Source organism: Oncorhynchus kisutch, linkage group LG1, assembly GCF_002021735.2.
Source record: "Oncorhynchus kisutch isolate 150728-3 linkage group LG1, Okis_V2, whole genome shotgun sequence".
Lineage (NCBI taxonomy): Eukaryota > Metazoa > Chordata > Actinopteri > Salmoniformes > Salmonidae > Oncorhynchus > Oncorhynchus kisutch.
This window is the reverse complement of record NC_034174.2, coordinates 9,128,642-9,148,701: the sequence shown is the minus strand read 5'-3', so window position 1 is coordinate 9,148,701 and position 20,060 is coordinate 9,128,642. Positions and strand designations below refer to the sequence as shown.

Here is a 20,060-nt window from a genome sequence, read left to right as displayed (position 1 = left end):
GCATTCAGTTGTACAACTGACTAGATCTTTCCCTTAAAAATATATACAGTACGTTAAAGGGACCAAATCATTGCAATAGCCTAGACATTGAGAAACCCAATTCGATTGAAACACTGCTCATTCTTTTGGCGCTATGGCATCTTCTACATTTCTTCAAGACTGCAGAATCTGAACTTTGTCTACGCTTCATATGTTATCTTCTCGCATATTACCTTAGCACGTATGTTCATTATGTTATGGGGTTGTCTGATGATAAGCACATCTTTTACGACACGTTTACGCACATACAGTACCCTATTGAAATCCACTTGACTCTAATGTCCAATTGTGCAATAGCCTACAATTCAGTATTGTTGAGTTGAATTCCCTAGGTGTGTTTACCTATCCATTACCAACGATACAAGCGCATCATCGCAATAAATAATATCGAAGAGACTGGTGAGAGAGCACACGTAACATTTTATTGACGGGCGGGGCTTGCTTGCCAATTTTCGAGGATTGTATTTCCTTACTAGTCACACCCCTATCCGGAAGAGAAACAGCAACGAATTCGCGAGAAACTTTCTCAGATCGACATCAAGAAGCTACCGCAGGTATGAAAGTCAAACTGCAGCATTAAATGTGTTATCTACATAGGATAATCGACAGTATTTCTTATAGAATCATATTATTGTATAGTAACTTGTCGATATTTTGTTATAATTGGCCAAGCTCTATAGTGGACTAACCTGTTCATGTTATGTGTATCGTGGGAATGTGGTTGTGATACATCCACTCGATGTTGCTATCATTAGAATAGGCTATATAATAACTGGACTATGAATAAGTTGCATATAATTTACCTTTCTGCTATTCGTTTGTTTAAAGTACTTTTGTTTCTTCCAGGAGATCATCACTTTTTCATATTCATATTCAGGACACAACATGTGGCCTAACCAAGGTAGGTAGAATATATTAATACTATATTATGCCATAACTATCTTCATGTTATCGCCAAAGTTATATCAGTCGGATATATTACAACGTTTATGAAATCCTGTTCAGGTCCCCCTGGCCAGAACCCGGCCTTCCCCCCAGCCTACAACCCTGGATTCCCTTCTGGTCCAAACCCAGCACACCCTCAAGGTCAGAACCCCATGTACGCACCTGGCACAAACCCTGCTTATCCCCCTGGTATGGCCCCTGGTATGGCCCCCGGTATGGCCCCTGGTATGGCCCCCGGTATGGCCCCTGGTATGGCCCCCGGTATGAATCCAGCCATGCCTCCAGGATCCATGCCTTACGGACAATACCCAGGAGGACAACAGCCTTATCCAGCTGGACCAGGTGCACCTGGTTACCCAGGGCCCTACCCTGGTGGGGTCCATCCAGGTGGAGTCTACCCCGGGGGCATGCATCCCGGCATGGCTGGGGGTGTGGCGGGATTCGGGATGGGAGTCACTGGACACAAGGCACACAAAAAAATGAAGAAGGCGAAGGGGAAGAAGGCGCACAAAGCCGACAAACACCTGAAGCATCATGGAGGCCACAGGAAGGTGGGTGTCTCTCTGTTTGTTTGTTGTTTGTGTGTGTCTGTGTGTCAATCAATAACAGGGAGGGTCTGTGGATTTTGAGTGCAGTTGACAGGTGACTGTACCTCCCACTGATGGTACCATGACTCACTCTGTGCTTCCCAATTGGCACCCTATTCCTTATAGTGCCCAGGTCACAAGTAGTGCTATAGGGTGTCATTTGGGATCAAGCCACTGTGTGTACTCTAAGTCTGGTCCCCTCTGAGGTATTTTTACTGACCTGTTTGCTTTGCGTTAACATACTCACAAGTTTTGTTCATCACACGACTAGGAAGACTGGAAATCGAGGCTCTTGCCCTGAGAACTATTCATGTGTGTGTGTGTACCAAACTTTTTGTTTATTTGTGTGAGTAATATCGTTTCTCATCCTGCTGTCAAAAATGTTATTGTTTTGTTGTGAGAGAGTGAGGCTTGCCTGAGAGGGGGTAGAGCTGTCACCCTGCCTGTATCTTTTAAAAATGTATACCCCCAGGACTTAATTGAGCATCTGATGCAATATTTTATTTCTGGGTTTCCGAGGTTCTGTCCACCTATTTTGTTCTTGTTTCATTGGTGGGGTTGTGTGAGAGACGCCTCCTTTCTTTATTCAGTCGTCGAGACAACTAGCACGGGTTTCACTGATAGCTTCTTTATCGATGAACTTACAACTGTTATGTGGTTGTCTTACCTAGTTGAATGAACTGACTGTAAGTCACTGTGGGTAAGAGAGTCTGCTAAATGACCTAAATGTTAATTTTTTCCCCCCAGCACTCTTCAAGCAGTAGCAGCAGCAGCAGCAGCGACGAGGAGTGATGTCACTAACAACATCCAACAGTGTCTTCAACACAGCACATCCTTGAATTAAATGGGGGAAAAATGGCCTCTTCTTCTTCTACCTAAATTGCAATGAGGTTAAAGGAACGTGTTAGGATGGGGGAGGACTATTATTAAGAATGGGAAAAAATGATTGGAAAATGATTTGAATATTAATTGTATACCACTGTAACAAAAGTATGTATAATGAACACAATTATGCCTTCCATAGTCTTAACATTTTAGGGATATAGGCCTATGAATGTGTGCACAGTCATGAGGATATGCACTATAATGTATAATATTATGCCTTTACACTGATAAGTAATATTTCAAATGGTTGATATATATTCCCAACTATAAATAATATATAGGCTATAGCTGAGCGAGTGAGCGAAATGTGTGGAATTTCCCCAGTAAAAAAAACAACAACAAATAAATATTTATTTTAATACTGGATTTATTTTTTATTTTTTTAAGTACTGTATTTACATCACAAAATGTATCGGTTTGACTTCATATTTCAGCTCTGACAGAGACAAATATTGGCTCCGTTTGTATCCACGTGAACACATTTAAAAAAAAAAAATGTTTTACCTTGACGTGATACTGTAACAATTCCAATGTAGATTATCGAGTAGTTTGTTACATTGTAACAGCTAATTGCATAGCTTTGCAACGTCACATTTAACATTACCTACTGTAACTTTGTGCGCAGTTTCTTTGTAAACCAGATAGGCGGGTTTATCGTGGCTGTGGGAGGGTTCGGTGAAAGGGGGAAGTTCAGACCTTCTACTTCTGTTGTCTTTGTGTAAAGCAGTGGAGCGCCCGATCTCACGCTATCACTCTTCCCTCTTCCCCGAATCCTTTTAAAACTCTCCCCTGGGTTTCTACCCACCCGAACCTCTCCCCTTCTACCCCACCCTCCCCCCGACAACACATCTCAAAACACGGATCAGGTAAGAACATTTAATATATCTCTCTCTATATATACGTGTGCAATAAAATGTAAAGAAACGCACACCGCATCTGGCTAGCTGGTAGCACGCACAGCCAGGCTTCACGTGGAGTTGCCAGGCCGCAGTACTTGCACGCAGCTCATAATAAAGCCAGCACGAGCTGATTTATCAGTCATTTGGTTGCTATTTACGCGTGTTTATTTGTAAATGATCAGTGTTAGGATGTGTGTAGCCAATATGAAACCGATGTATATTCTATAAAAAAAATTGCTAGCGTGAATGTCAAATGGACAGTCATTCAAACGATATAGCTCCACATGCTCCACACACGGATGCTAGCCACCCAATTAGTATGCTATGCTAGGTCATGATGCTAGCACGGAGGGCGCCGGCCGGTGAGGCTCAACTGCACGCAGCTATTTATGAGTGAAATTGAATTCATTGCAGCCAAGTAATCGAACACATTGTCTATTAATTCACGAACTTGAACAGCGAGTTTGTTTCGCTCGGGATTCACTTTTGGGGGGGACTATTAACCAGCTTGTTAGCCTACCATGCTAGCTAGCGAAATGTATCTAAGCAATGTGCTAAGTTACTAGCGAATTTAAAGATGCACGTGAACATGAATCATTGCTATGATTACCACTCTAACGAAGTTAGATTGTTACTTTTAGCCTAAAGGCACGTTACTGTGCATGACTCATGATATAGTACTAATAATAATCATGCGTGCAACAGCCTCACACTAGAAGGCCCCATTCTTGTTTGCCAATCATATCTCAACTCCACACGATACTACACCATGGAGTTCAGATACTTGACTACATCCTTGTTTTTGCAAATTAATTTATTTCCCCTCTTATAATAATGGCAAAACGTTTTAGAACTAAAAGCTGCTGTTGCTGAAAGAAATCTGCCATTATTTGGATGTTTTTTTTCAGCAGCTTACTTGTAAAACAGGGTCCTTAAATTATTTCCGCTCTAGACCCAATTTAAAAATGTAACGTCCTCCCATGACCCAAATGGAAAAATAAATGGCGTGTGATTTTATAGATGTATTCTCGTAACTCGTGCCCCAACTCTTACATGCCCAGTGCCCACTTTGTGTTTCCTACCCATAGTTTAAGAGACCCTCTTGCTAAACCGTAATATGCTATCAAGTTTCTTGAGATCAATAGCAAGCTAGCTAGCTATTTGGTGTTAGTGTGCAAAAGGCTGATGGGTAAAAACCAAAAACCCAGCTATTCTATACTGTTCACTGATCTCACATTCTATACTCAATTGTTCTCCTGCTTGTCCCTCAGCCCTATACTCTTCATCCTATGCACTAGTCTAAAAATGTCTTACTGTTCTCTTGTTCAAACTCCAGATCCCATCTTTGTGACCAAAGACCCCCAGTTTTGACCCTTAAACTACAGCTTCTCCCATCCAGTACTAATTATGGACTCCGGTGTGATTGAAGGAGGACTCAATGTCACCCTCACCATTCGATTGCTGATGCACGGCAAGGTGAGTGACCGCCCACAGAAGGTGTGACCTTGAGTGTTAGCCCACAGAGATGAAGGCTAAGCAATGTCACCATGACCTTTCAATTGCTGATGCACGGGCACTGTGTGTGACCTCCCAGAGCAGGTGACAGCAGGGTGTAACTAGAATGTTTTGGCCCACTGAGCTAAAGCCTCTTAGACATTTAAAGCTCGGGGAGCAAACACAAGTCTTCAGCTCTCAGACCAGGTTACCCATTTAAACATGGTTCGCCAAACCACCCCTATTAATGGTCCACGTGATCTTTTCAAATGACCAAACTCCTCTTTTGCGCTGCAACTCTGTTTATCATAGTCACTTTAACTATACCTACATGTACATACTACCTCAATTAGCCCGACTAACCGGTGCCCCTGTACATTGACTCTGTACCGGTGCCCCCTGTATATAGCCTCCACATTGACTCTACCAGTACCCCCTGTATATAGCATCCACATTGACTCTGTACCGGTACCCTCTGTATATAGCCTCCACATTGACTCGGTACCGGTACCCCCTGTATATAGCCTCCACATTGACTCTGTACCGGTACCCCCTGTATATAGTCTCCACATTGACTCTGTACCAGTACCCCCTGTATATAGCCTCCACATTGACTCTGTACCGGTACCCCCTGTATATAGCCTCCACATTGACTCTGTACCGGTACCCCCTGTATATAGCCTCCACATTGACTCTGTACCGGTACCCCCTGTATATAGCCTCCACATTGACTCTGTACTGGTACCCCCTGTATATAGCCTCCACATTGACTCTGTACCGGTACCCCCTGTATATAGCCTCCACATTGACTCTGTACCGGTACCCCCTGTATATAGCCTCGCTACTTTACTTATCTATTGTTTACCGAATACCTTTTTTTAAATTGTATTTTTTTAATACTTGACTGCATTTTGTTTTAAGGGCTTGTAAGTGAGCATTTCACTGTAAGGTCTACTACACCTGTTGTATTTGGCACATGTGACAAATACACTTTGATTTGGAAAAAAAAACCATCTGTTTTTCTCTTTTAGGAAGTCGGAAGCATCATCGGCAAGAAAGGTGAATCTGTGAAAAAGATGAGAGAAGAGGTGAGAGGCACACACACGTTTTTTTGTTTGTGCCTATGCTGCTGCTAGAAAGTCATGTTTCCTCATTGCCTAATTTCTTGTCTCCTCTCCTTGTGGTTTCCAGAGCGGGGCTCGCATTAACATCTCAGAGGGGAACTGTCCTGAGAGGATCATCACTCTGGCAGGCCCCACCACCGCCATCTTCAAAGCATTCTCCATGATCATCGAAAAGCTGGAGGAGGTACCTTGCGGTAACACTGTACTAGATCGGACAGACTGTTCATTTGTCGTTATAGGCATCTGTAGGAAATATGATGTTGCTTCCTCAGTCCAGCCAAGGTGCAGGATAGATGAACAGACTGGAGACGTGTTCAGCTGCTCTTTTAAGAAAAATGGGGGTTAATATAACATGTTTTTAACTATCCCCCCCCCCCCCCCCCCCCCCCCCCCCTTTGTCTCCCAGGACATCAGCAGCTCCATGACGAACAGCACGGCCACCAGCAAGCCCCCAGTCACCCTACGCATCGTGGTGCCAGCCAGCCAGTGTGGCTCCCTCATCGGCAAGGGGGGCTGCAAGATCAAAGAAATAAGAGAGGTTGGTAGTAGACTATAAAGGAGGATGTAGAATGGAATCCACAACAACTGACCCCTGATCATCACTTGAAACACAATCGATAAATAGAATCTCAATTAAAAATAAGGAAATGATCAATGCCATATATAAAATAAATTTGAAAGAGATATTAAAGCAAAACGAAAATGCAGACAGATTATAATCGCTAAATGTTTTAATTCTTATGGGACCTATTCACTGCCTAGCAAATGTCTTTAGGGATTCAATTAATTCTCCCAGTAACACCGGTGGGTGGGTGGAGGGAGAGAGCTCTACTCTGGTTTCTGTCTGCTAGAGGAGCTGTCAAACACTGGTGGGTGGAGGGAGAGAGCTCTACTCTGGTTTCTGTCTGCTAGAGGAGCTGTCAGAAACACTGGTGGGTGGAGGGAGAGAGCTCTACTCTAGTTTCTGTCCACTAGAGGAGCTGTCAGAAACACTGGTGGGTGGAGGGAGAGAGCTCTACTCTGGTTTCTGTCTGCTAGAGGAGCTGTCAGAAACATAACAACAACAAAGTCTGGGGAAAGTATCATCCTTGGAGGTGAAAAGGCAAAAACCAATAAGACTTATTTTGTTGAACTTACAAGGCTATTTGCACATTGTAGCAAATTAAGTCCAGACCAGTCAACCTCTCTCTCTGTCCTCTCTCTCTCTGTCCTCTCTCTCTGTCCTCTTCCTCTCTCTGTCCTCTCTAGTCGACAGGTGCTCAGGTACAGGTGGCAGGGGACATGCTTCCTAACTCTACAGAACGGGCCATTACTATCGCAGGGACGCCTCAGTCCATTATCGAGTGTGTCAAGCAGATCTGTGTAGTTATGCTCGAGGTAAGTGTAAGTAATATCCTCAGATCATCTATTTAATTCCTCATAAATATACATGTTCTTCATTAAGAAATGACCCTTCCATTCTCTTTGGTAATAGTATCACTTGCTCAATTCTACAAAAGTTTTTGAAAGCAGTTGTTGAATTGAACCCATTCTCCTTCTCTCATTCTCTCTTGTGTGTCCTACAGTCTCCCCCTAAGGGGGTCACCATCCCATACCGACCCAAACCTTCAGGATCCCCTGTCATCTTTGCTGGAGGACAGGTATGATCGATATATATTTTTATTTTATTCAAACTACCAGTGCTTGAAAGGGGACAGGGGGGGGGACGGGGGGGTTGCTTAGAGAAGAAAACAACGTGCTGTTGATCTGTTATCCTCCTTCTCTACTCATGTACTTATTAAGAGGGTTCAGAGGTGGTGGTGGGGGCCAAGTCTAGGTCCAAGAGGCTTCTAAACATTGTCTACCCCCAAGCCATAAGACTCCCGAACATCAAGTCAAATGGATACCCAGACTATTTGCATTGTCCTCTCCCCCTCTTTTACACATGCATATGCATAGTCACTTTCATAACTCTACCGGGATGTACATATTATCTCAACTAACTGGTGCCCCCCCCCCCCCCCGATATAGTCTCACTATTGTTATTTTACTGCTACTCTTAATTACTTGTTAATTTTATTTTAACTGCGTTGTTGGTTAAGCGTTTGTAAGTAAGCATTTCACTAAGGTCTACTACGCTTGTTGTAATAGGCACATGTGACTAATAAAGTTTAATTTGAAGTAGTGTTCCATTTGAGATGCTCTGTGTGTGGAAGTGGCTCTTGTGTCTGTGTCACGATGTTGATGGAATGCCTGTGAACACGTTGTTCTTGTTGTTGTTGTTTTAGGCGTACGCAGTTCAAGGACAGCATGCCATACCCCAGCCAGACGTAAGTGATGTTCTGTTGTCACCTTTCCATTGATGCTTCCTGTGTCCCTATCCTCCCTGATCTACCATGTCCTTCTCTACTCTCACTGTCTTCCAATATGTTCCCTATCCTCCCTGATCTACCATCTCTACTCTACCTATCCTATCTACCATCTCTACTCTACCTATCCTGTCTACCATCCCTACTCTACTCTACCTATCCTGTCTACCATCCCTACTCTACCTATCCTGTCTACCATCCCTACTCTACCTATCCTGTCTACCATCCCTACTCTACTCTACCTATCCTGTCTACCTACTCTACTCTACCTATCCTCTCTACCATCCCTACTCTACTCTACCTATCCTCTCTACCATCTCTACTCTACCTATCCTCTCTACCATCCCTACTCTACTCTACCTATCCTCTCTACCATCTCTACTCTACTCTACCTATCCTCTCTACCATCTCTACTCTACTCTACCTATCCTCTCTACCATCTCTACTCTACTCTACCTATCCTCTCTACCATCTCTACTCTACCTATCCTCTCTACCATCTCTACTCTACCTATCCTCTCTACCATCCCTACTCTACCTATCCTCTCTACCATCCCTACTCTACTCTACCTATCCTCTCTACCATCCCTACTCTACTCTACCTATCCTCTCTACCATCCCTACTCTACTCTACCTATCCTCTCTACCATCCCTACTCTACCTATCCTCTCTACTCTACCTATCCTCTCTACTCTACCTGTCCTCTCTAACCATCTCTACCTATCCTCTCTACCATCTCTACCTATCCTCTCTACCATCTCTACCTATCCTCTCTACCATCTCTACTCTACCTATCCTCTCTACTCTACCTATCCTCTCTACCATCTCTACTCTACCTATCCTCTCTACTCTACCTGTCCTCTCTACCATCTCTACTCTACCTATCCTCTCTACCATCCCTACTCTACTCTACCTATCCTCTCTACCATCCCTACTCTACTCTACCTATCCTCTCTACCATCTCTACTCTACCTATCCTCTCTACCATCTCTACTCTACCTATCATCTCTACCTATCCTCTCTACCATCTCTACCTATCCTCTCTACCATCTCTACCTATCCTCTCTACCATCTCTACCTATCCTCTCTACCATCTCTACTCTACCTATCCTCTCTACCATCTCTACTCTACCTATCCTCTCTACCATCTCTACCTATCCTCTCTACCATCTCTACCTATCCTCTCTACCATCTCTACCTATCCTCTCTACCATCTCTACTCTACCTGTCCTCTCTACCATCTCTACTCTACCTATCCTCTCTACTCTACATATCCTCTCTACTCTACCTGTCCTCTCTACCATCTCTACTCTACCTATCCTCTCTACTCTACATATCCTCTCTACCATCTCTACTCTACCTATCCTCTCTACTCTACATATCCTCTCTACCATCTCTACTCTACCTATCCTCTCTACTCTACCTGTCCTCTCTACCATCTCTACTCTACCTGTCCTCTCTACCATCTCTACTCTACCTATCCTCTCTACCATCTCTACTCTACCTATCCTCTCTACCATCTCTACTCTACCTATCCTCTCTACCATCTCTACTCTACCTGTCCTCTCTACTCTACCTATCCTCTCTACTCTACCTGTCCTCTCTACTCTACCTATCCTCTCTACTCTACCTGTCCTCTCTACCATCTCTACTCTACCTGTCTCTACCTCTACTCTACCTGTCCGCATCTCCATCTCTACTCTACCTATCCTCTCTACCATCTCTACTCTACCTATCCTCTCTACCATCTCTACTCTACCTGTCCTCTCTACCATCTCTACTCTACCTGTCCTCTCTACCATCTCTACTCTACCCTGTCCTCTCTACCATCTCTACTCTACCTGTCCTCTCTACCATCTCTACTCTACCCTGTCCTCTCTACCATCTCTACTCTACCTGTCCTCTCTACCATCTCTACTCTACCATCTCTACTCTACCATCTCTACTCTACCTATCCTCTCTACTCTACCTATCCTCTCTACCATCTCTACTCTACCTATCCTCTCTACTCTACCTGTCCTCTCTACCATCTCTACTCTACCTGTCCTCTCTACCATCTCTACTCTACCTGTCCTCTCTACCATCTCTACTCTACCTGTCCTCTCTACCATCTCTACTCTACCTGTCCTCTCTACCATCTCTACTCTACCTATCCTCTCTACCATCTCTACTCTACCTATCCTCTCTACCATCTCTACTCTACCTATCCTCTCTACCATCTCTACTCTACCTATCCTCTCTACCATCTCTACTCTACCTATCCTCTCTACCATCTCTACTCTACCTATCCTCTCTACCATCTCTACTCTACCTGTCCTCTCTACCATCTCTACTCTACCTGTCCTCTCTACCATCTCTACTCTACCTGTCCTCTCTACCATCTCTACTCTACCTGTCCTCTCTACCATCTCTACTCTACCTATCCTCTCTACCATCTCTACCTATCCTCTCTACCATCTCTACCTATCCTCTCTACCATCTCTACCTATCCTCTCTACCATCTCTACTCTACCTATCCTCTCTACTCTACCTGTCCTCTCTACCATCTCTACTCTACCTATCCTCTCTACTCTACATATCCTCTCTACTCTACCTGTCCTCTCTACCATCTCTACTCTACCTATCCTCTCTACTCTACATATCCTCTCTACCATCTCTACTCTACCTATCCTCTCTACTCTACATATCCTCTCTACCATCTCTACTCTACCTATCCTCTCTACTCTACCTGTCCTCTCTACCATCTCTACTCTACCTATCCTCTCTACCATCTCTACTCTACCTATCCTCTCTACCATCTCTACTCTACCTATCCTCTCTACCATCTCTACTCTACCTATCCTCTCTACCATCTCTACTCTACCTGTCCTCTCTACTCTACCTATCCTCTCTACTCTACCTGTCCTCTCTACCATCTCTACTCTACCTGTCCTCTCTACCATCTCTACTCTACCTGTCCTCTCTACCATCTCTACTCTACCTGTCCTCTCTACCATCTCTACTCTACCTGTCCTCTCTACCATCTCTACTCTACCTATCCTCTCTACCATCTCTACTCTACCTATCCTCTCTACCATCTCTACTCTACCCTATCCTCTCTACCATCTCTACTCTACCTATCCTCTCTACCATCTCTACTCTACCTATCCTCTCTACCATCTCTACTCTACCTATCCTCTCTACCATCTCTACTCTACCTATCCTCTCTACCATCTCTACTCTACTGTCCTCTCTACCATCTCTACTCTACCTGTCCTCTCTACCATCTCTACTCTACCTGTCCTCTCTACTCTACCTGTCCTCTCTACCATCTCTACCTATCCTCTCTACCATCTCTACTCTACCTATCCTCTCTACTCTACCTATCCTCTCTACTCTACCTATCCTCTCTACCATCTCTACTCTACCTGTCCTCTCTACCATCTCTACTCTACCTGTCCTCTCTACCATCTCTACTCTACCTGTCCTCTCTACTCTACCTGTCCTCTCTACCATCTCTACCTATCCTCTCTACTCTACCTGTCCTCTCTACCATCTCTACCTGTCCTCTCTACCATCTCTACTCTACCTGTCCTCTCTACCATCTCTACTCTACCTGTCCTCTCTACCATCTCTACTCTACCTGTCCTCTCTACCATCTCTACTCTACCTGTCCTCTCTACTCTACCTGTCCTCTCTACCATCTCTACCTATCCTCTCTACTCTACCTGTCCTCTCTACCATCTCTACCTGTCCTCTCTACCATCTCTACTCTACCTATCCTCTCTACCATCTCTACTCTACCTATCCTCTCTACTCTACCTGTCCTGTCAGTTTTGCTGGTGTATTGACAGCTCACCACCTCAGCATATCACTATGGGTTTAGGAATGAGGTGTTAGTTCAGGATGAGCCTTGTATTACTGCCTCGGTGATACTGTGTTGATTATGCCTGGTTGGTTTTGGTCGGGGCCCAGGAGAGAGAGATACTACATACGTTCTGTCCTATCCATCCGCCAGAAGACTGTAAGAAACCATTCCAAACGGAGTCCCGAGTTGTCCTGAGCTGCAGTGGAAAGACCGTGGAGTATAAATGAATAGAATGATTCCCCAAGCCACGCAACAATCGTCCATTTTAGAGCAATAGTTTGAGGATTTAATGCGCTAACTGGTCAAGACAACTGGCTCTTGTTCACTAGGGTATGCCATGCATTGCAACTATTGGCAAAAAAAAGGTTTTGCCAATAGTAAATTAGCATTTCTTATTGGACACGTCGGGAAGTCCAGGATCCAGTTGCAGAGGGATGTGTTCAGTCCCAGGGTCCTTAGCGTAGTGATGAGCTTTGAGGGCTCTATGGTGTTCAACGCTGAGCTGTAGTCAATGAACAGTATTCTCACGTAGGTGTTTGGTACCCAATGAGCACGACCTCATCTACTATTATACATGTCTGGATGAATGTTGTGGTGAATGAAATGGTTTCTGTACTGACCATGCTTCTTTTCCCGTTTCTCTCCCCCCCCCCCCCCCCGCCCCCGCCCCATCTCTTACCCTCACAGTCTTCCTCTGCCTCTATCTCTCCACAGCTCACCAAGCTCCACCAGCTGGCCATGCAGCAGAGCCCCTTTCCCATGGGCCCCAACAACACAGGGTTCCAAGGTACTGGAGACTCGACGATACAATCGCTTGTAGAAATAAAGTTTTTAAAAGGCTCCGTAAACCACTGCGCTCAGAACTAGTGTGTTGGGACCAAAATGAGATCAGCAGTAGGTTTCACTCAAGATATTTGGTGCTTAAAAAAAGGCGTGAAAGACCAATGTTTTGGCTGTTATAAGGCCATCGTTCGTGTGTCACCCTGATAGAAACAAATTCCTGGACGAAGGCTTTACCTGCTGTTTAACAGCAGTGTTAAAATATAATGAATAGTCCCACGTTTCCTCTTGGTCCTAGTTGTTTATTTATACATTGTTGTATTTTTGTCTTGTTGATTTAGGAGGGATGGATGCGTCTGCCCAGACCAGCTCCCATGAGATGACCATTCCAAATGATGTAAGTATTTCCACCGTGACGACTCTGACCCGCCCATTTTAAGTGGTTGGACAGTTCAAACTGTCAATCAAATCCATTCTAGTTGATTGGCTTACTTGACTACCTGGTTTTCTCCCTCTTTCTAGTTGATTGGCTAAACTGACTACCTGGTTTTCTCCCTCTTTCTAGTTGATTGGCTAAACTGACTACCTGGTTTTCTCCCTCTTTCTAGTTGATTGGCTAAACTGACTACCTGGTTTTCTCCCTCTTTCTAGTTGATTGGCTAAACTGACTACCTGGTTTTCTCCCTCTTTCTAGTTGATTGGCTAAACTGACTACCTGGTTTTCTCCCTCTTTCTAGTTGATTGGCTAAACTGACTACCTGGTTTTCTCCCTCTTTCTAGTTGATTGGCTAAACTGACTACCTGGTTTTCTCCCTCTTTCTAGTTGATTGGCTAAACTGACTACCTGGTTTTCTCCCTCTTTCTAGTTGATTGGCTAAACTGACTACCTGGTTTTCTCCCTCTTTCTAGTTGATTGGCTAAACTGACTACCTGGTTTTCTCCCTCTTTCTAGTTGATTGGCTAAACTGACTACCTGGTTTTCTCCCTCTTTCTAGTTGATTGGCTAAACTGACTACCTGGTTTTCTCCCTCTTTCTAGTTGATTGGCTAAACTGACTACCTGGTTTTCTCCCTCTTTCTAGTTGATTGGCTAAACTGACTACCTGGTTTTCTCCCTCTTTCTAGTTGATTGGCTAAACTGACTACCTGGTTTTCTCCCTCTTTCTAGTTGATTGGCTAAACTGACTACCTGGTTTTCTCCCTCTTTCTAGTTGATTGGCTAAACTGACTACCTGGTTTTCTCCCTCTTTCTAGTTGATTGGCTAAACTGACTACCTGGTTTTCTCCCTCTTTCTAGTTGATTGGCTAAACTGACTACCTGGTTTTCTCCCTCTTTCTAGTTGATTGGCTAAACTGACTACCCGGTTTTCTCCCTCTTTCTAGTTGATTGGCTAAACTGACTACCTGGTTTTCTCCCCTCCCTCTAGTTGATTGGCTGCATAATCGGTCGCCAGGGTTCTAAGATCAATGAGATCCGTCAGATGTCGGGTGCCCAGATAAAGATCGCCAACCCCGTGGATGGCTCCGCAGACAGACAGGTCATCATCACTGGTTCTGCTGCCTCCATCAGCCTGGCAGAGTACCTCATCAACGCCAGGTCAGACACAACATCACAGTTAGATCAAATACCAAATCTGTTATTCCTAGAGTCAGAGAGAGAGTCAGAGAGAGAGTCAGAGAGAGAGTCAGAGAGAGAGTCAGAGAGAGAGTCAGAGAGAGAGTCAGAGAGAGAGTCAGAGAGAGAGTCAGAGAGAGAGTCAGAGAGAGAGTCAGAGAGAGAGTCAGAGAGAGAGTCAGAGAGAGAGTCAGAGAGAGAGATTGACTTGGCTGTTGCAAAATTCCAGAAACATTCCCCAAAATTCCTAGGATGACTGTTTCCCCGTTGGAGGACTTCCTGCATGGTCCCTCCTGGTTCCTGGAATCCTCCAACCGGTGGTCTTTGGGTTCTGGGACATTCTTGACTTTTAGTTTCTGGTCTTGGTTGGTGGAGCAGGCTTTTGATCTGGCCCAACACTAACTAACTCAGAGTTGGGTTAGAACAGAAGCCTGCAGCTCTCCAGATCCATAGTAACGCAGTGTTCTACCATGCCCTTTCTGGTATCAACCCACCACCCCGCACCACTGTACTTGGGCCGTTGACATTTGGGCGCCTCCCAGTAATACAGTACAATGTGTTTGTGTTCGACTGACCGCCTAGCCTCCTAACGCCAACCTCTAAAATCATGTACTGTTATTGTACTGGCTCTCTGCTGAATAGTTCAGTGTGTTTTTGAGGGCATCAGTTTAAAAACAAGACAGTGAACACAATCATTCATCTTGATCACATAATGAGTAGCTGTTTGGGATTCAAGGTGATTTGTAGTTCAGCGACTCTGCAGTCCGGCTGCAACATTGTCTGTCTCAAATACGCACACTGTCTCTAGAAACATGAGTCAGACTTGTAATGATGTCATCTTCCCGTGTCCTCACTGACGGCTGCTATGCCTAGATGTCCTTTTGCCTTGTCTATCAGACTGCCCCCCCCCCCCCTAACTGTCAGTCTGTTCCACCCCCTCCCTGACCGTCAGTCTGTTCCCCCCCCTCATCCCCCCCCTAGCTGTCGTCTGTCTCCTTCCCTCCCCTAACTGTCAGTCTGTCTCCTTCCCTCCCCTAACTGTCAGTCTGTCTCCTTCCCTCCCCTAGCTGTCAGTCTGTCTCCTTCCCTCATCTCTCCCTTCATACTCACCATCCTTCCCTGTAACCCGTCCCGACTGTCCCTCTTTTTCCTTGTCTCTGTTGTTTCTACAGCGTAGAGTCCTCTAAACCCTCCTCCTCGAACCCCGAACAGACCCACAGCACCAGCCTCCTCTGCCCTCCTCTTCTCTCCACCACTACCACCTCCTCTCCTGCTGCTACTTCCTCTACTGCTTCTTCCTCCTCCTCTTCTTCCTCCTGTTTGGCGCCCCCTTCCTCCATCTCTCTGTCCTTGTTGGTTCCTCCAGACACTCCCTCCTCTGACTCCCCTACTATCCCCTGTGTCTCCAGTCTGCTCAGTCTTAAGCCCCTCCCCCTCCTGGCCCTCCACTCAGCCAATCCTGAGCCAAAGCTCTCCCCAGAGCTGGGTTCCAAGTCTAAGAGGCGAAGGCTTTCCCCTTACTAACACTACAGACATGAACTACGTCCCAAATGACACTTCCTGTATAGTGCTCTACTTTTGACCATGGCCCTATGCGCAATAGGGTGCTATTTGGGATGTAGTCAAGCTTAGTGTTGTCTGTACTGGCTCTTGCTCTACCGTTGTACCTGGCTGTGCATCATGCTTCTTAACTTTAAAGTAAAAAAAAAAAATAATAAAATGGAAAAAGCCACACACACAAAAAAGCTAAATGCCCAGATATGGCCTGAGGTCTCGTCCCCATGTGTTGTTGATCCACTGTTTGGTTTTGTCACCTTCACCAAAGGACTCTTGAGTCCCTGTTCTTTCTATCTAATGACACTCTGCATCAGCATGGACACTCTGTTCTCAGACTGACTTATTGACTAAAATCTTGTTGTTGGTTTCTCTTCTTTCTGTAAGCTCAGGTAACACCTCTCGTGTCCTCTTTATATTGAGATCTCAAACTGGATTTAATTTATTCTGAGGAAAAGATCGGAATATGAACTTTGCCATACCTGGGTAATGTGTGTGGTAGCTAGTTACATTTGTTGTAAACTGTTTATTATATTGCTGATATCCTTGACTGAACACGTGTAGTGTAACATGTTGAAGTAGTCTCACTGGGTGTCATGCTCACTTTAATAGTTTATCCTCGAGTATCATATGTTATCTAATTTTAAATCACCCTCATTTTTTGGGTCATTCGACCTCTATGACTTCAGGAAATTGATGTCTTCGTAACTAAAGTAGTTTAGAATGATTGAATCGAGCCATAGACCTACTGCATGGCTCAAATGCTGCTCACCAATGCTTTAATCTTTTAGTACTGGGCAGAAGTCCGCAACAATTCAGAGTATAGGAAAAGAAGTTGACTGAGTTGTTAGCATTTGGATGTGATGTCAAGGAAACGGGATCCTCTCAGCTGATTTTGCTATTTTTAATCAACAGAGGGGGGTTTGTTTCTTTTGGGTAGATGTTTTGTGAATTGTAAGAACCTTCGGTGAGTTTGTAAAAGTTTTAAATTGTAAAAAGGTTTTATCGTGTCTTGATTTTGAAACGCACAGCTTGGCTTATTCTCTCCCCCTTCGATCTCTCAATGTGTGTCTCTCCAGGCTCTCATCTGAAGCAACAGGACTGGCGACCAACTGATAGAACAGGCTCTGCATAGATGTGATCTGCACTAACCCCCCCCCCCCCCCCCCCACACACACACACACACACATTTTACCTTCTACCACTCATCGTTCCATCACTCAGCTCTCTCCTTTAGTGGTCAGTGCAACTATCCAACATAGTTGTACTTTTTTATTTTTTTGTCATTTAAAAATCACACCACCCACCCATTTTTAATAATAATTTATCTGCATTCATTTTGTTTTTACGAAGAAAACAATTAGGTTTTTAGGTCCCTTTTGAGTCCGCGTTGAAAGTTTTAATGATTTATTCTTAGTTTTATATTTTTTTGGGGGGGGGGGGGGGGGGGGGAATGAAAGCTCTCCTTGTCTGTCTTTACACTGTCACAAAAGACTAGATAGAGGAGAATAATCTAAAGGGTTAATTCTGTAAAAGGTGGATTTTTTTTCTTTCTTTAAAAATGAAAAGGAAAAAATTAATAAAAGCCTCTAAAATAAAAATAGATTGACTGTTTTTTTCCCGTGCATATTTAAACCCCTCTAGTCCATTTTATTCATTGAATATCTGCAGAAACTCACCTTGATTTTAATGTTTGTCACCAAAGGGGGAAACATGGAGCTTGTGTTGTCGTCACTACTGGTGCTTTGGGTATGACAAATATCTCTTAACAGTACTAGCATTAATAGAAAATACTTTAAAAACACGTACAAACACATTTCACCTTAAACCTTTTTTTTTTTGGTTTCCTTGTCATTCCTATTTTTCTATCTTCTCTTTTACCCCGTGTCATGTTCAGGATGTGTCCCAAATTGCACACTAGTTCCTATGTAGTGCACTATTAACGTAATGAGGGTGCCATTTGGGATGCCGACTATATTGCCGGGGTCGGAAGGTTCTTGGGGGTTCTGTTCGAGGGCTAGGAAGCAGAGAGGACGATCCTCATTTTTCTTTAGAGAGAATAATAATACCACAAAAACTAAAAGTTGAAATATTTGTTTCAAATGGAGGGAATATTTTTGTTTTAACTACCAAAGGGGATCGAATCCTGAATAATGACAGGCGTGTGTGTCTAAGTGTGAGGAGAGAAACTAAGATATATTATGAATGATCGTTATTAAGCTGAAACTAATATTATGGATGATCGTTTATTAAGCTGAAACTAAGACAAAGAAAAGGGTGTTTTTAAATTAACACTAGTTTCCTGTTCTTTGCTGAAGTCAGAATTTATTTTTTATTATTTGCAGGAAATAAATCTTTTGTGCACGTTTTTGGAAAGACTGTAGAGCTGGGTGCCACCACATTGTTAAAATAAACTACAGAAATAAAGATGTGAAATGCTCAAACTTCAAATTCTCCGTCTTTGTGTTGCTTCATTGTGTGTGTGTGTGTGTGTGTGTGGGGGGGGGGGGGGGGGGGGTGACAAATATACTTCATAAAGGTTATTTCCATTTCACAACGAACCAGTATTCTACTCTGCATTCGGTTATCTGGAATGGTCCCTGCTACACTTTTTTATAAATATCATTCTGCATTAATAACCGAAACTGAAACATTGCCAGTTTTTGAACAGTGAGTCGTTTATTTCTTTCTTAATTTGCTTCTTAAATATATTTATTGTACACAGATACAATACATAATGCAATATAAAACAAACAGCTCTTTTTTTATTTTTTATAAAGTAGGAGTCTGTTTTTTGATTCGATATTACGGAAACTGATCACAGATCTGTTTGTAAACGCTCTTGCCAAACATTGGTGTTCCTGACAATGACCATAGGAGTTAGTAAGACAATACTAACAAACAGATCTGGGACCAGGCTAATTTGAAAACATACAAGAATGACCCTCCTATTTCTCCAGTCACCAGAAGGGCATTGATCTTTTTGCTGTATTGGCAACAAAACAATGAATTATTGATCCGTTTTGATGACATCTGTCTGGATGTCCTTCAGCATAAGACCTAGTAGTTAATGAAGTTAATGCTTGACTTGATGGGACAGAATACATTCTGAGATCAGAACATTCAAAATAAACACTATAAAACCGTAATATATTAAGGAGCTGCCATTTTCTAGCTTATCAAATGGAACCTGCTGAGTCATCCCGATAGAGTGGACTGTGAAGTTGGAGTGGAATCCTCAATGCTACAGAGGATTTGATGGAGGCCGTTCAAACATGGGCCTCTATTGTGTCCCAGTTCTGCCCAAGTTTACACTTCCACACTCCTCCCTGTGGATCAAAACAAAAAATGGGTCTGGTTGACCATATTTCTTAATCCAGTCCTTTTCAATCCATGAACGGAAAGGAACAAGTGCACAAGGAACAAGTGCCCAGGGAAGGGTGGAGAATCGGGATGCAACCTTTAGTTGACAGGGAACTAGTTAGGAACAAACTCCTCTGTTGCTGTTGAGTTGGATAGTTTCCATAGAGATGGGATAGATAGGTCATTGGTGAGTGGTGGTGATGTCATAGAACTAGAATCCCTTTAGATTCTGTTTCTATGGGTGATAAGTCCCTTTGATCTGAGCCTCATGCTCTGACTGACATCTGCATTTGGACAGGAAGTACAATCCAACCCATACATACTATATTACAAGCATGCTCTAGTGATCTATCTGTACACTTCTAGATGCACATGGTCTGTGACCGAGGTTTCGTCCCTAATGGCACCCTATTCCTTAAGAAGTGCGCTACTTTTGACCCAAAGCTGTGGGGAAAAATAGCGCACTATATATAGATAAGGATGCCATTTGAGATTTGACCTGAGGTTTTGTTCTCAAAGGTATCCTAGTAGGTGGTATTGCATTTTAATACAGTATAAACACTGCAATACCAAAGAAATACA

General features: G+C 43.8%; 2 protein-coding genes across 14 annotated transcripts; both read left to right on the top strand.

Annotated features, from left to right (window-relative positions):
* The first annotated feature begins 326 nt into the window (after nt 1-326).
* prr13 (proline rich 13) lies at nt 327-2,822 on the top strand. Its single transcript, XM_020495451.2, has 4 exons — nt 327-593; nt 886-940; nt 1,045-1,535; nt 2,319-2,822. Exons 2-4 carry the CDS (start codon nt 925-927, stop codon nt 2,361-2,363), a joined length of 552 nt encoding a protein of 183 aa, XP_020351040.1. The 5' UTR covers nt 327-593; nt 886-924; the 3' UTR covers nt 2,364-2,822.
* A 211-nt stretch (nt 2,823-3,033) lies between these two features.
* LOC109899857 (poly(rC)-binding protein 2) lies at nt 3,034-18,566 on the top strand. Of its 13 annotated transcripts, none has more exons than XM_031823367.1 (12): nt 3,034-3,322; nt 4,692-4,831; nt 5,881-5,937; nt 6,041-6,157; nt 6,380-6,511; nt 7,222-7,350; nt 7,539-7,613; nt 8,241-8,282; nt 12,882-12,954; nt 13,289-13,344; nt 14,374-14,543; nt 17,195-18,566. In XM_031823367.1, exons 2-12 carry the CDS (start codon nt 4,763-4,765, stop codon nt 17,229-17,231), a joined length of 957 nt encoding a protein of 318 aa, XP_031679227.1. In that variant the 5' UTR covers nt 3,034-3,322; nt 4,692-4,762; the 3' UTR covers nt 17,232-18,566. The 13 variants fall into 13 exon arrangements, with proteins under 13 accessions (XP_031679227.1, XP_031679040.1, XP_031679149.1 ...); XM_031823180.1 differs by having other exon boundaries at nt 15,734-18,566; XM_031823289.1 differs by having other exon boundaries at nt 12,855-12,954.
* The last annotated feature ends 1,494 nt before the right edge of the window (nt 18,567-20,060 follow it).